Below are 14,332 nucleotides of genomic sequence, written 5' to 3'. Positions count from 1 at the left end.
CAGTGCTCAGAAGATGTGAATCAGCCCATAGCCCAATGCCAGGTCCAGGTCCTCACTCAGGGTCCAGCTAGGATTGCAGGGGTGAGAACTGACTCTCACCTGGGCCTTCTGGGCCCTCCAACCCGCTTCCTTCCCAGAGCCGTCCTAGAGTACGCAGCAAGCCTGGAAGGATGGGATAGGGCATCCCCTGGGCACCGGAGGGCAGGACATGGGCCAGACAGAGAGGAGGGCACCTCGGGATGGCCTGATGAGCGGTGGGTGAGTCAGAACCCACCTACAGAGCAAGTCCTGGGAATGCCATAAGGCCTTACATGAAGGTCCAAAAGTCCCGAGCACTGGGCCGCGGCTGGGCCGTGCTGCTGGACCCGCTGAAGAGAGACGCCTTCTGCTGGAAGGTGGCCACGGTGAAGCTGTGGCCTGGGCCCCCTTGGGGCTCCTGGGCCCTCGAGTCACAGCTGAAGTAGCAGAGGACGCAGGCGATGACCACTGTGATCACCAGCAGCACGGCCACCACGCCAATCACTGCTGTCTCCATGGCTCCTGCACGTGGCCGCAGACCCGCTGGGGCGCAATGGGGTGCCCTAGCCCCCCATCTGAAACAGGGGGAGGGGTTCTCCGTAAGGTCAGAGAGGGCCCTGTGCTGCCCCCGTGGCCCCCTAAGCCCTGAGGCCCCCAACTCAACGCGCCCTCCTGCCGCACTAGGCGCTACTGCAGTGTCCACGCGTGCGGTCAGGGACACCAGCTGCAGCTTCCGCAAGACGCACCAGTCCTGGACAAAGGAGCTCCGGACTTCCCGATCCCAGGGCCTGGAAGGAGGGGGCCAGAGGACTGGGCTCAGAGGGAGCTTCGCCAATCCGGCCCTCTGCTGACGCTGACGCCCGGCTTCAAGAGAATTCCTCTCTCCTCTCGCCTCCTCCTCCTGCTGCTGGGCTCAGGATAAGACGAGGCTCAAGGACCTTGGGGCTGGTCCTTGAATCTGCTGCTTCCGGAGCAGGACCCAGGCAGAGAGGGAGGTGGGCAGGAGGGCGGGGCCGCTGAGGGCCAGGAAGGAGGGGAGGGGCGTGTCCCTTTGACCTCCTTTTCTGCGTGGAGGTGGAGAGCTGCTGTGTCCTAGGGCAGAGGAGGGCTCAGAGTAACAGCCCCGGCAGGCGGCAGGCGCCGGTGCCCTGGAGCTGCAGAGAAGCCCATGCCCCATCCTGGCCTTCGCACCCCACCCCGCTTCCAACCTTTCCGGCTCGTCATCCTGCTCCTACCCTCGTGCCTGCCGCTCCCCGAGATGTGCACACTCACCACCACCGGGCTCTGGCTGTGTGTGGAGGGGGCCCGGATGGAGGGTGTAGAGGGGAGGGTTGCCAAGGATGAGCTGCTGTAGGCGCTTGTGATTGCTGACTGGGAATCTTCCTGCGATTGTGATAGAAGACCTGGCACGGGGGTGGGGGGCTGCCCAGTGTCCCCACCCCGCCCGGCCTCTCCCAGCCGCTCCGCCCTGCAATACTCCGCACTTCACCATCCTCTGGGATCAAGGGCGCCTCTACCCAGGACTCCCCATGCATCGCCAGGGCAGACCTTAGTCCTTCAGTTGGGGTCGTGACAGGGACACGGAGGAGAGAATGAGGACATACATAGGCTGCTCTGTGGGGTTGTCCTGGGCGCACCCTGGTGGTCCAGAACCCGATATCCACTGTCTTGGATACTGAGGCACAGCCGATGGTAGTGAGTGGTTAAAGGCAAGCTTGGCCTTTCAGCTCAGTGCTCAGAACCAAATTCATGGCTCTGCTAGTGACATGGGAAGGGAGGGAGGGAGAGAGAGAGAGAGAGAGAGAGAGAGAGAGAATGGGAAAGAATAAGTGACAGCAGCAAGGGAAGAGGACAGCCGACCTTTGCCTGTGATCAGACATGTTTGTCCCAGGGATCTTCTTGTGGCCACTGTCATCCTGAATCCCTTGATGGAACCACCCCAGAGAAACAAGGAGCAACCGGCATCTCGGCAAGAGCCCTCGTCCTCACCTTACCGCCCCCTCTTTGTGCCGAGCCCTTATTCCTCTTGGCAGATCAGATGGAACATGCCACTGTGGACCAGCCCACGTGCTTTCCTGTGCTCTTTGAAGAAACCTCTTGTGACCAAGCAGGCAAGATGGGTACTTTGAAGACCTGAGTCCAACATATCCCAGCCTGCTTTCTTAGTGGCCAATAAATCTCTTTCTTGACTGTGGAAACATGAGAATCAACAGTTAAGTAGACATTGCCCCTGTCCACGACCCCAGATGCCATGATGGTCCTGAAGAGACTGAAAAAAGACCACAGCCTAAGGTTCCATTGACGTCAACAGCCTAAAGGGAGGACCTGGCCCAGGGCACAGTTGGGGAAGGCATCAGAGATAAAGGGGCTATCAGAGACCATTGGCCAGTGGGTTACTGACTTCCCTCCATGCAGTGTCCACCTCTCAGGCCCCCACCACACACACACACACACACACACACACACACACACACACACACACAGTGGACATGGTGTACAGACATGGGCTCCCTCAGTGAATCCCAGGAAGCCAAAGATCCTCCGGGCTAGTCCTTTTAAGGCCCCACAGTTGTGCTTGGGAAACCCCAGGCCCCAAACAGCTAACAGCGCTTAACTTCAATTGCATTTACTTTTTCATTGAGATGAGGGGCTGAGAATCCTCCCTGAGCCTCTGAGGGATGGTGTGGATCTGTGCTGAGGGTACAGGGAGGGGAGGGACCCCCCAGGAGTGCCCAGATCTCTGAGGACAGGAGCCCTTGAATCCTGCCTGGCCCCAGGGAGATAGTGTGGTCAGTGCCTGCTGCAGCCAGGCAGGGAAACAGGGGCCCCTTGCAATGTGGATCCAAAAGGTCGTCGTATCTCCAAGCCAAATTAGCCCAAAGGCCTGAAGGCTGGAAACCTATTTTGATGCAGAAATGAGGCTGCTAGCATCAACTGAACCTCCTCAGGAGAGCAGAAGCTCCTGCAGACAAATGGCTGTGAACTTAGAAAAGAAGACCACAAAAGGTTCCAGTGGTTTTCTTCCATCATCCTCTTCCCCTGGTTGATGCTATTTCTTAAGGACATAGAAAGTGTCAAGTGGAGCCACTGGACAAAGCCCTATAAGACTATCACTGCAAAGGCAGGGAGTGCCTCCTGCAGCTTGGGGATGTCCACTCCTTAGCTTGGAATGTGCATTCTGCTCTCTCCCATCTGGTTCCTTCTGCGTGTGTTGCTCTTTCTCTTCCCTCATTGTCTTACTCATTGTCCCCAAGATGTCTTACTTCACTACACATCTCCTTCCTAAAATACTTGCTGTTGTTGTTGTTGTTGCTGTTGTTGTTGTTGTTTGGACTGCATCCTGCAGTGCTCAGGACTTCTTCCTGGCTCTGAACTCAGGGAATCACTCTGGGCTGAACTGGAGATCTTATGGGGTGCTGGGGGTCAAACCTGGTCTGGCCACATGCAAGGCAAGTGCTCTGCGGGCTGTACAATCCCTCTGGCCCCTGCTTTCTGAATTCTTTTCTTTTCTGGGAGGAATGAATGACAAACCTGACAACCTGGACTGAGGTCATGTTTAATTCTCCATTCCAGACCCTGACCTTAACCTTCAGTCCAGCCTGAGGTCACAGCTTCCTGTGGAAAGAGAAATGGGAGGGCAAGTTCCCAAACTGTGGAATCAAGTGGAACTTGGATGTAATCTGTAGTGGGGCTGGGGAGGGGGGGGGGGTCACGAGTGTCCACGTCCATGTCATGCACATGCTTGTGGCTGACTTCACCAGTCCCGACCCTCCTAGGCTGACCAAGGTGGGAGAAACAGAAGTGGCAACACTCCCATTCTTAAGTTTCCTCCATCCCACACTCCCCACTGTACCTAAGTCACCTGCAACTAACATATTAGGGATGACTCTCCGGGAGTCAAGCGACCTGCAGCGTTTAGCAGACACCCAGGAGAGCTGTTTCTTGAGGGAACCCATTTCTCCCACTTGCAATATAATGCATCAGCAGAAACATCCAGAAAGATTAACTGTGCATTGGAAACCCTTTGAAAAGAGCCCAAAATTCTTCCATTCTGAAGAGGCGGGGCCTCCCAAGAGTGCTCAGAAGGCTCAGGGGACCCTCCTGGGGAGACACAGGCAGCTGGGCCAGCAGGTCAGAGTGGTGCCAGGGGCCATCTGGGCCACGCAGATGATGTGGAGGAGCTCCCAGGCCTTTACCCAGTGATGCTGAGGGGCAAGGAGCTGTACCAGGGCTCAAAGCCACATGCCCTAAACTCTGTACAATCTCCCTGGTCCCAACAAAAATTCTTCTTGGGCAAAATTACAAGCAAAGAAGAAAGGGTTGTGGGGGGTGAGGATGGAGGGGAAGGTTGTTGCCCTCCTGACCTGGCAGAGATATAAGTGAAGAAAGTGGGGGGGATGAGGGAGGTGTTTTCCTGGACTGATGGCTGGCTCCAAAGGAGCAAAGAGGAGTGGGGGGTGGGTGCAGTGTGAGGATAAGGACCTAGAGGCCGACCCTTGCTAAGGACCAGGGGAGTTTTGGAAGATCCCCTCTCTTGCACCCCCCCCCTCACCTCCTTCCCCCCCAACACTCCAGTGGCAAAACCTCTGGAAGGCACAGAGCTCTGTGTGTGTGTGTATGTGTGTGCATGCGTGTGTGTGCACGTGTGCTTGTGCGTGTGTGCGTGTGTTTGTTGGAGGAATGGGTGGGAATGGGGGGCTACCCTCAGGAGTCCATATGGGGGGGATGTAAGGGAGGGAGCAGTGGAGGCAAGTTTGAAGGATAAAGGCAGGGATAAATTCAAAGATTGGTGACCCGTGGTCCACTTACCCAGCCCAGAGTTGTTGAAGGGGTCTGACTTCCTGTGACGCCTGACCCCGCCCCCAGCCCTGCAGACAAGCCACCAGGAAATGGAAAAGAAACAGGAAGCGCTGCTCCAGTGAGTCACCAGGCCCTGATTTTCCGGCCTGTTCTCAAGCTCCTCCTACCACCTGGGTGTGGGGGGGAGGGATACCTCCACTTCCCACCCCATTGGAAGGCCTCAGAGTGTAATTTCTTTCCTCTCTCAAACCCCACCGGCTGTTCATGGACCTACTTGGGATCAAAACTCCAGATTCTCCATCCCATGCCCGAGACAAACAGTCCCCCTTTGTTCTCTGGTCACCCCACTGTCCTGTTGCTGGCGGGGTTTGTGCCTAATGAGACCAGGATTGGTCCAAGAAGTCAGCCCTAACCTCCACCCAGCTCCTAGGGCTGTTATCTGTTCTTGAAGAAAACAATTTTCAGGAGAAAGACAGAGGAATAGAGTAGCTTTATAGAGGAACTAAGAGGAGAGAGAGGAAGCAAAGACCCCACAGAGGGAAGAAATCATAAACCCCACGCTGGGATGCAGGAGACCCCGGATGGAGTGTGCACTGCTTTTGCTTTTGCAAAGAAGTTGTTTTAGGCCTTTCCACGCTGGTTGTGCTCAGGACTGTGTGCAGGTGGGAGCTTTGTGAGGGCAGGGCCAGGTGGTCTCCACTCAGTCTTACCAGGGGAGCCCTTTGTGCTAGAGGAACCATTTCCTCTCCCAAGGGGGTCCAGCCTTCCAGACTTTGCGTGGTGACAACATAATTTGTATTCAGATCACCACCTTTGCTTTTGTAACTTCTGAAATGAATTGCCAAGGGCTCCCCCACGCCTACCAGGCTACTTCATTCCCAGACCAGCACCACGCCCAGGCTGCCTGGAGATGGGAAGTAGAAATAGGAGTCACGGATGCAACTGACCCATCTGCCAAGAAATCTCCACTTCAACCCATCCCGTGAAGAGGGGTTTCTGCAGGCCCTAAGCTCAGCTGGGTGGGCTGTGAAAGCACTGGAGGAGAAGCCTGTGGGGAGAGTTAGGGCATGCCGCCTGGGAGGAGCCTCACCATTCCTCTGTTTGAGTCCTCTGAGTCCCACAATCCCAGAGTCCCCCTGGACTTGGAGAGCCCTTGTGAACAAGGCCACATCCAAATCCTAATTCTGCTCTCAGGCCCTCCCTTCCCCCTTACCTACCAGCTCTGCAGAGTCCATCAGTCCCTGCTGCACAGCCAGTCTCCAAGCCCCAGGCAGCAATGGACTCCTAGACTCACGGCCTCTCAGTCACACCCGGAAACTCCCTTCCACTTACTTGAGTTGCAATCAACAGTCTCTTCACCAACTGGTTTTTTAGTGGATTTTATTTTCTGGCATTCAAGCGTCAAGGAATTGAGTGGGCCTTCAGCAAACGAAAGTGCTGGGCACCTTCCTGCTCCCTGACTGGCCAGAGGCAGAGGAGGCAGAGGCAGCGCCAAACTTGTTCATCTTTGCGTGTGCCCCCCAACTCCCCCGTTGCCGTCACTTCAGGTGGCTACAGGGAGCTGCAGTCCCCAGGTGGTGTCCCCCTCCAAAGGACCACCTCTGCTCTCACCATCTGGCATCCACAGCCACCCCAGGGGCTCCTCAGTCCTCTGCTTCTGGGGGTCACTGAGCAGAGTTTGTAGATGAAGCCTGAGTGGGACCCGGCCATAAGTCCTGGCACTCACCAAGGAGAGGCGCCCTGCAGCCAGGAGGACACCAGGGGTTCATTCCTCTGCGATGGCAGGACCACCGGGGGCTCCCATCAGCGATGGCCTCGGTGAGCATGGTGATGACCGTGGTGGTGGTGGACATGGTGGTGGCTGTGACCGACATGGCGCATAGGAGACACGTGTCCAGGACGGTGGGGATGATGAGACCGCCCCAGAAGGACCCGGGAGCGAAAGGGGTATGGCCTCCAGACTCGATTTCTTCTGACGTTTGGAGCAGGATTCCTCTCCACGTCCAGGTCCTGCTGTCCAGGGGAAAGGCAGGTGACCAGTAGCAGCAGCAGCATCAGAACAGCCATAACCGCACCTGTGAGCAAGCCCACCAGGGTCAAGCTCCCCAGGAGGTCTGGCATCTGCATGCAGCAGCTGGACAGTCCCCAGCACTCGGCGGCTCCCAGCTACTCGCTCCCCCGCAGAGGCCTCTGCCCCGTCCTCGCACTCGCTTGGACTGTGCTGTCTCAGCGCCCATGGGTTGGAGGGCAGCCAGGGAATGTGGGCGCAGCCTGTTTGGGCTGGCCCCACAGGCCAAGAGCAGAGCCAAGCTCCTGCTAGCGCTGGGGAGGCCAAAGGAAGGTGGGGTGGGGACAGAGGTGCTGCCAGACAGGGCCATGGGGGACAAGCTCGGGGGCTGAGGATGAGAGAAGGCAAGGTCCTCCCTGGCCTGGGCCTGCCCCATCCTCTCCCTGGGCCTCAGCACCCGTCTTTATCAGAGACTGCGCCAAGAACCTCGTCTCCAGAACCACATCACCCCAAGCTCTGTGATTGTTATGCCACTTAACTGCTCTGAGTTTCATGTGGCTCCTCTAAAAATAAGGACGAACAGAGCCCCCAGCAGCCGCTCGATCCCACAATCCAAAATCGCTGCCATGTCCCTGGCCAAACTCCATGAGGTGCCCCAGGTTCTCAATGAGGTCTCGGAACAGACCTCATCAGGATATTAATCTGCTGAAAATTCAGATATACAGGTTTTGTGGCTGAAATCTCCAGGCTTCTCTCTGGGTCAGGATGGGCTACTTTCCCCCACTGCCCTGTACTTCCATGAGGCAGGCTGGTGGTGGTAGTGATGGGGTTGTGGCGGGAAGGGAAGGGCGTGTTGGAGGATGGTGGAAGGGAAACTGGGGACATTGGTGGTAGGTGTGTACTGGTGGAGTGATGAGTGTTGGAACGTTGTATGATTGAAACCCAATCACGAACGGCTTTGTAATGGTTTTTCTCAGTGATTCAATTTTAAAAAAATCTTTTTATTTAAAAATAAAATTAAAAAAGGGTTTTGTTGCAGGCAGCAGACAGGTGAGAACCTAGTCATGTGGATTAAAGTCATTTTGTCTCCAAGACAAACCAGCTCAAAGGCATGGAGGCCTTTGAAATACAGGAGCCTATTGAAAAGGATGGAGGCCCTCTGAGATGCAGGAGTGCCTCGGCTGGACCCCCTGATAGGAGAGGTTCCTGCAGGAATGGGAGATGGAGAAGGGTGGGGTGAGCACAGAGGCTGTGACTGGACTATCCAAGAAGACCATCCATAGTTCCAGGGTCTCTCTTAATAGTTCTCTCCTCTTGCAACAGACTCTTGTGGGCAGCTTAAGAAAACCTTTTAAAAAAGTAATTTGGGGGGCTGGAGTGATAGTACAGTGGGTAGGGAATTTGCCTTACACAAGGCTGACCTGATTTCGGCTGACCTGGGTTCGATCCCTGGCATCCCAGATGGTCCCCTGAGTACCACCAGGAGTGATCACAGAGCATAGCTGGGTGTGGCCAACCTCCCTGCCAAATAAATAAAATAAAATAAAAATGTCCTTAAAAGTAACTTTTTAGAGGTTGCAGAGGGGTTGAAACTCCTTCCTCGCAGGCAGCCCACCCTGGTTCAAAGCCCAGGCACTGTGTATGTCCTGTTGAGTACCTCCAGGGGTAGTTCTTGAGCATAGAGCCAGGAGTAAACCCACTGAGCACTGTTGGTTGTGATCAACAAAACAAAAATTTAAAACAAAGTAAATAAAAGTAAAAGGCACTAAAAAATAAAAGTGACTTAATAAAAGCAAGTGGAAAGCCTTTCTGTCATGCAGATTTATCAGACCTCTGAGACGTACACTCTGAGCTCTATCCTCCGGAGAGGTCCCTGTTCCTCTGAACATGCTCCTCCCCTTTCTCTCCCCTCATAGTTCCCAAATATATATATCTTAGTTCACTATTCATCTCCTTCCTGAAATTCTAGTAACTTGGGCAGAGGAAGGGATGGACTTTCCTTTCCCACAGAGAGCAAATTTTTCGCTCCAGCTTCAGTTCTACAATTGGCCCTGAGGACCAGGAAGGGGAGGGGGAGGGGAGCGGTTACCCCACACCTTGTCAATCAAGTGGGACTCAGACTGAGTCTGACAACTGCCTCGTGGGCTGGTGGGATATGCATGTCCAGGTTGCATAGGTGCTCATGGCCAACTTTGCCCACCCTAGATCTCCCAGGTTCTGCCCCGGGATGAAGGTGGGTGAAGTGGGAAGGCAGAAGCACTCCCCTCTGAGGATCCTACCTTCCTCCACACTTCACCCAAGTCACAACATCCTCCCTCAGGGTTTTCTGAGGATGCTGAGGAAGTTAAGACCCAGAAAGCACTAACACCATTTGCTGCCACATGTTTGCCACTGATATTACTGCAGTGGCCTTTGGACTGTTCAGCCTGGTCTCTGGGAGCCTGTGACTGGGCCCACAGATAAGGAGCCCAGTTGGGTGGATTTTCATCTTCCAGGATCTCTCTCAGGGCACATGTTTCCTGCCCAGTGTGGGAGCCAAATGTGCCTGGGGTTAGTCCACAGCTGCAGCAGGCAGGATGGAGACCTTAGAGCTCAGAGACATGAGGCCCAGCTACAGCCTCCTGGTGCCTAGAGGAAGACACTGGAATCAGAGAGAGGACCCCTAGCAGTAAGTTTCAGAAAGGAATAAAATCAATCAGATGTGGGAAGTTCTGAGAAGTTCTCTTGCCATGCCCTGACCCAAAGTTCTGGCTCAGCCTTAAAACTGGCCTGAGGCTCAGCATAATCAGGATGTCCAGGAACTCAGCACAACTTCAGGAACAGACTCAGGAGACAACTCAGCAGGCTCTGAGACCTGCTAAGACCTAACTGCAGTTCACTGTTTCTCAAAACCTTTTCTCCCTGACCAACACCCTAGCAATGGACTCTATACAGAAAGCTCTCAAGCCAGGGAAGTTTGTCAAAACCCTGTAAAACCCGGCTTTGATTGTTTGTTTGGGGGCCATACCCTGTGGTATCCCAGCTCTATGCTCAGGATCACTCCTGAAGGCACTGTCCAGCTGTGCGCATGGCCAGCACTTCACCTACTAAGAACCAATTTTGGAAAGCAAGGGGTATCTTCCTCTGGAATTTCCACCCTCTCGACTTGGGGTGGATCACTTCTGTCCTTGATTTCATGGGGTTTGTTCTCTCTTGAGCATGTTTCCTTTAAGAGAATTTGTTTTACTTCATGGTCCATTTGAAAATTCTCTTCTCTGACATAGTGAGCGTGAAGTACTTCCAGTACTACATTGAACAGAAGTGGTGATAGTGGGCATCCTTGTCTTAACCCTCATCTTAGAGGGAAGGCCCTTAGTTTTTCCCCATTGAGGATAATGCTTGCCATAGGCTTGTAGTAGATGGCTTTAACTATATTGAGGAAGATCCCTTCATTACCCATTTTGGTGAGAGTTTTCATCATAAACGGATGCTGGATCTGGTCAAATGCATTCTCTGCATCAATTGATATGATCATATGTTTTTTATCTTTTCTTTTGTTGATACGATGGATTGGAGTGGGTAGGGCCTTGCAAGAGGCCAACATGGCCGACCCAAGTTCGATTCCTCCGCCCCTCTAGGAGAGCCCGGCAAGCTACCGGGAGTATCTCACCCGCACGGCAAAGCCTGGCAAGCTACTCGTGATGTATTCGATATGCCAAACACAGTAACAATTGTCACAATGGAGACGTTACTGGGCCCGCTCGAGCAAATTGATGAACAACGGGAGGACAGTGACAGTGACAGTGATATGATGGTTTATGTTGACTGAATGTTGGGATGGGGAATGGGGACTTTTTTAACCCCCTTTTTTTTAACCCCATCCACCCACCAACTATACAAGGGGGCCATGGGCTGTAAGAAGGTCCTAAGCCAGTACACTCCCTGCTGCCTCACCTCACTTGCAGGATAGCCAGGGCCCATCATCCCTGCCCATCATTTCTGCCCAGAGGAAAGCTTCCAGAGAGGAAGGAGTTAAGCGATGCCCAATAATCCTCTTCATTCCATACAAGCCTGGGGTGGCCCTCTCCCAGGGACAGGAGCTCACTGTCACCCCGGGTCACCCTATTTTCTCAGGGGCAGCTCCGAGTCTCCCACCTTCCCCCAGGCGTGCAGTTCTCCCAGCCCGAGGACTGTTTCCAGCAAGCATCTCCTGGAGAAGTGGGCATGCCTCTCCCTGGACAGGCCTGTAGGGCCAGCGGCCACCTCCGGGACCGTCTCTCTCTCTCTCTCTCTCTCTCTCTCTCTCTCTCTGAGGCCTCACTCTCCAGGAACAACCTTCTGTGGATGAAAAGGCCAAACATTCCCTTCAACCAAATTGGGCTCCAGGGGGGCAGCCGGCCTCGTGACTATTTCTCAGGGGTATGCCACTTGAACTTTTAATGATGCCGGAGTGAGATCTCTCTCATGGCTCCTGAGGCCCTGGGAGCCCCATAGACTCCCCTTGGGGCCTGTTAAGGAGGGAACCCGGCCAGAAGAAAGAGGAAGAGGAGGTGGTAAGGAGACACAAACTGAACTTTTCCCCTAGAACGTCTCTAAAGAGGCTCTGCTCCAACCCAGCTCCCAGAGCAGGCTGGGGCCTGACCCTTGCTGACATGGGCCAGCCTCTCAGCATGGGGCAGGCTGGAGGAACTGTGGCCAATTAAGAAAATACACTTGCCGTGAGGGTCCCCAGCTCTGCGGGAGCTCTGTAGGCGGGTAACCTAGTCAACCCTATTGCTGAGTAAGGAACGAGGACAGCTCCAGCGACACTGGGGAGCTCCCACAGAGGTGACAGGGAGGAGCTGGTACAGCTGCTGATGAGTCTGAGGGGACAGGGATTCAGGGGGAGATCAACCCTGCCTCACTCATGCAGACACACAGCCCCCCTCACCCCCCCCCTTATTTTTTCTTTCTTGGTTTTTGGCTTTGGAGTAAACCCAGCAGTGCTCAGGAGCTATTTCTGACTCAGTCCCGGCAGTGCTCTGGGACCATGCGGTGGTGGGATTGGGCTGGGTCTCTGGGGCGGGTAAAGCCTGTGCTGCAGCTTCCAGGTCCAGCAGGATCACCTCCACCCCTCCCCCACTCCCAGCAAGAGCTGCCCTCAAAGTGGGGATTCAGTGTCTGTTTTGGAGCCCCGGGGTAGGTATCGAGCCCCCTGTCCTGTGGGGCTTCAGAATAGACCGAGACCAAGGCTGGAGCAATAGTATAGCAGGTAGGGTGTTTCCTTTGCACACTGCCGACTCGGGTTCGATTCCCAGCATCCCTGAGCACCGCCAAGAGTGATTCCTGAGTGCAGAGTCAGGAGTAACCCCTGAGCATCGCCGGGTGTGACCCAAAAAAAAAGCAAAAAAAAAAGAAAGAAAGAAAAAGAATAGACCAAGGCCTTCTTGGAGGCCTGACTGGACCCAAGGGTCTGTCTGCAGCACTGTGACTTCAGTGAAACGTGTGGCTGGGATCAGGGATTTCCCAGAGGAGGAAGGCAGTCCTGTCCTGTTGTCCCCGTGTCTTGGAACCTCTGCATGCTGCCAAAGCAGCCTTGTGAGCTGAAGGACTGGGCTACCAGACCACACAGCGAATAAGCTTTTGGAGATTGTATCACTGAGCTTCATGAGGGGACTTTCCAGTGGGCAGAGGCTTATTACTGGCTTCCTCAGACCCTTGTGTACTCTGTTAAATCAGCGCTGCTCTCTGAGCCGGCTCCTGCACCAAAAACCATGAGTGCACCCATTCATGCACAGATGCGTCCAAATGCCCCCACACTCACAAGCTTGTGCCTCTACTCCCTGCCAGGGGTCCCCAACGGGCCACCATTGTTTTCTCTAATTGGTGGCACCACCTAGTGGTGATCCTGCAAATAAACCAGTTTCCTAGTCTGACCTCTCTCGCAAGATAGGGCCTCCTGATTTGGGTTTATAAATAATAACTTGAATCCATGCACTAATTTCTGTCAAAATCTAATTCTGGTCCGGAAATTGCTGGAAAATGTTTTTTATGAGATACAACACAGATGGAACCAGATCAAGGAACACAGTAATTAGGAATGGGGTTCTTGGGAGGGGGAAAGTGTATAGCCCAGCAGAACACTCCTAAATCTTATAAAAGATAACCAGGATGAGGGATAAAGAGCAGATGGGCACTGGCAGGAAGCAAGAAAATGGTTGGGCTCTGTACACACACGTCACTTGCCTACATCTTGGCCTTCTTTTGATATGTGCAACAAAAGCAGACTGGCTTGTAGGGCTCCTAATATCAGGTCAGTTTAAGAAAGATACTCCTTTGCAAGGCCTTGGACTGTCTCTGTAGATAATGAAAAGTTACCCAGACAACAGCAAGCTTCTCTCTTCCTCTCAGCAATTCCCCTAATCTAATCATGAAACACTAGATCCTCCAATCCAGAAAATGAAAACATAGACAACGAGGACTTTTTATTTCTCCATTGACTAAAACCAAGATACTTGAAAATCATCTACATGGTATTTTATAGGACTATTTTAAATTTCAATCTCAAATCATTGCAGATCTAGTTTTCTCTGTAGCATGAGGAAGTTGCGAAAAATTACAAGACATATAAAAAAAGGATGAAAAATAGAAAAATGACAAAATTCCAAATTTATACACTTTCTTTTTTTGAAATCTCTACACTTTCATGCATGAAATTGGCAATTTTGGTCAATCTATACCCAACTTTGGGAAAATGTATAAATCATGAAATTAGCTTTCAGGTTATAAATCAAACAAGGAAAGATAGCTGTGAGAATCATCTTCAAAATTCTGAGGAAAAAGGAGCGGGGGGAAGGAGGGAGAAAGATATATATAAAGTAAGAGAGAGAGAGAGAGAATGTCCAGGAAATTAAATATATTTATGTCATGGGCACTCTAAAAACTTGGAGAAACAATCACTGAATAAATAAAATGTCCTGAATGAAGAATTGTTTTTGTTTTGTTTTGTTTTGTTTTGTTTTGTTTTGTTTTTGGCCACCCCCCTCCACACACCCAGCAGTGTTCAGGACTTACTCCTGGTTCTGCTCTCAGGGATCACTCCTGGCAGAGCTATGGAATGCCAGAGAACGAAACCTGGTTGGCAGCATGCAAGGTTACCCACTTACCCACTGTAAGATTATCTTACCCACTGCACTATCTCTCCAGCCCCTGAAGAACTAAGTTTTTAGATAAAAAGTCATGTCAAATATGTTGATAGTTCTGAGTACTAGGAAAGCATTTGATGAGACCAGGTCAGACATGCAAGAATACCCAGGAGAAATTTTACCATTTAAAATGTGATATGATGGAAAGTATCATGTTAAGCGAAATGACTCAGAAAGAAAGGGATAGACATAGAAAGATTGCATTCATCTGGGGAACATAAAGTAACAAAATAGGAAACTAACACCCAAGTATGGCAGAGATTAGTACCAGGAATTTTACTCAATGACCCGGAGGACAACCACACATGTTAGGGGAAGGGGGAGCTCAGAAAGAGAAGGGAAC

The 14,332-nt window shown here is 52.7% G+C and overlaps 1 protein-coding gene across 1 annotated transcript; it reads right to left on the bottom strand.

The window, feature by feature from the left end:
- Nucleotides 1-228: 228 nt before the first annotated feature.
- Nucleotides 229-606, bottom strand: SPAAR (small regulatory polypeptide of amino acid response). Its single transcript, XM_056117374.1, has one exon. The coding sequence runs from the start codon at nt 533-535 to the stop codon at nt 308-310; it is 228 nt and encodes a 75-aa protein (XP_055973349.1). The 5' UTR covers nt 536-606; the 3' UTR covers nt 229-307.
- Between the last annotated feature and the right edge of the window lie 13,726 nt (nt 607-14,332).

This window comes from Sorex fumeus, unplaced genomic scaffold (assembly GCF_029834395.1).
Source record: "Sorex fumeus unplaced genomic scaffold, SorFum_2.1 ptg000034l, whole genome shotgun sequence".
Classification (NCBI taxonomy): Eukaryota; Metazoa; Chordata; class Mammalia; order Eulipotyphla; family Soricidae; genus Sorex; species Sorex fumeus.
Note: the sequence above shows the minus strand (reverse complement) of the source record. Positions and strands in the feature narration are given on the sequence as shown.

Coding starts and splice junctions, on each gene's coding strand:
- SPAAR (XM_056117374.1), bottom strand. CDS start 535: ATGGAGACAGCAGTGATTGGCGTGGTGGCCGTGCTGCTGGTGATCACA.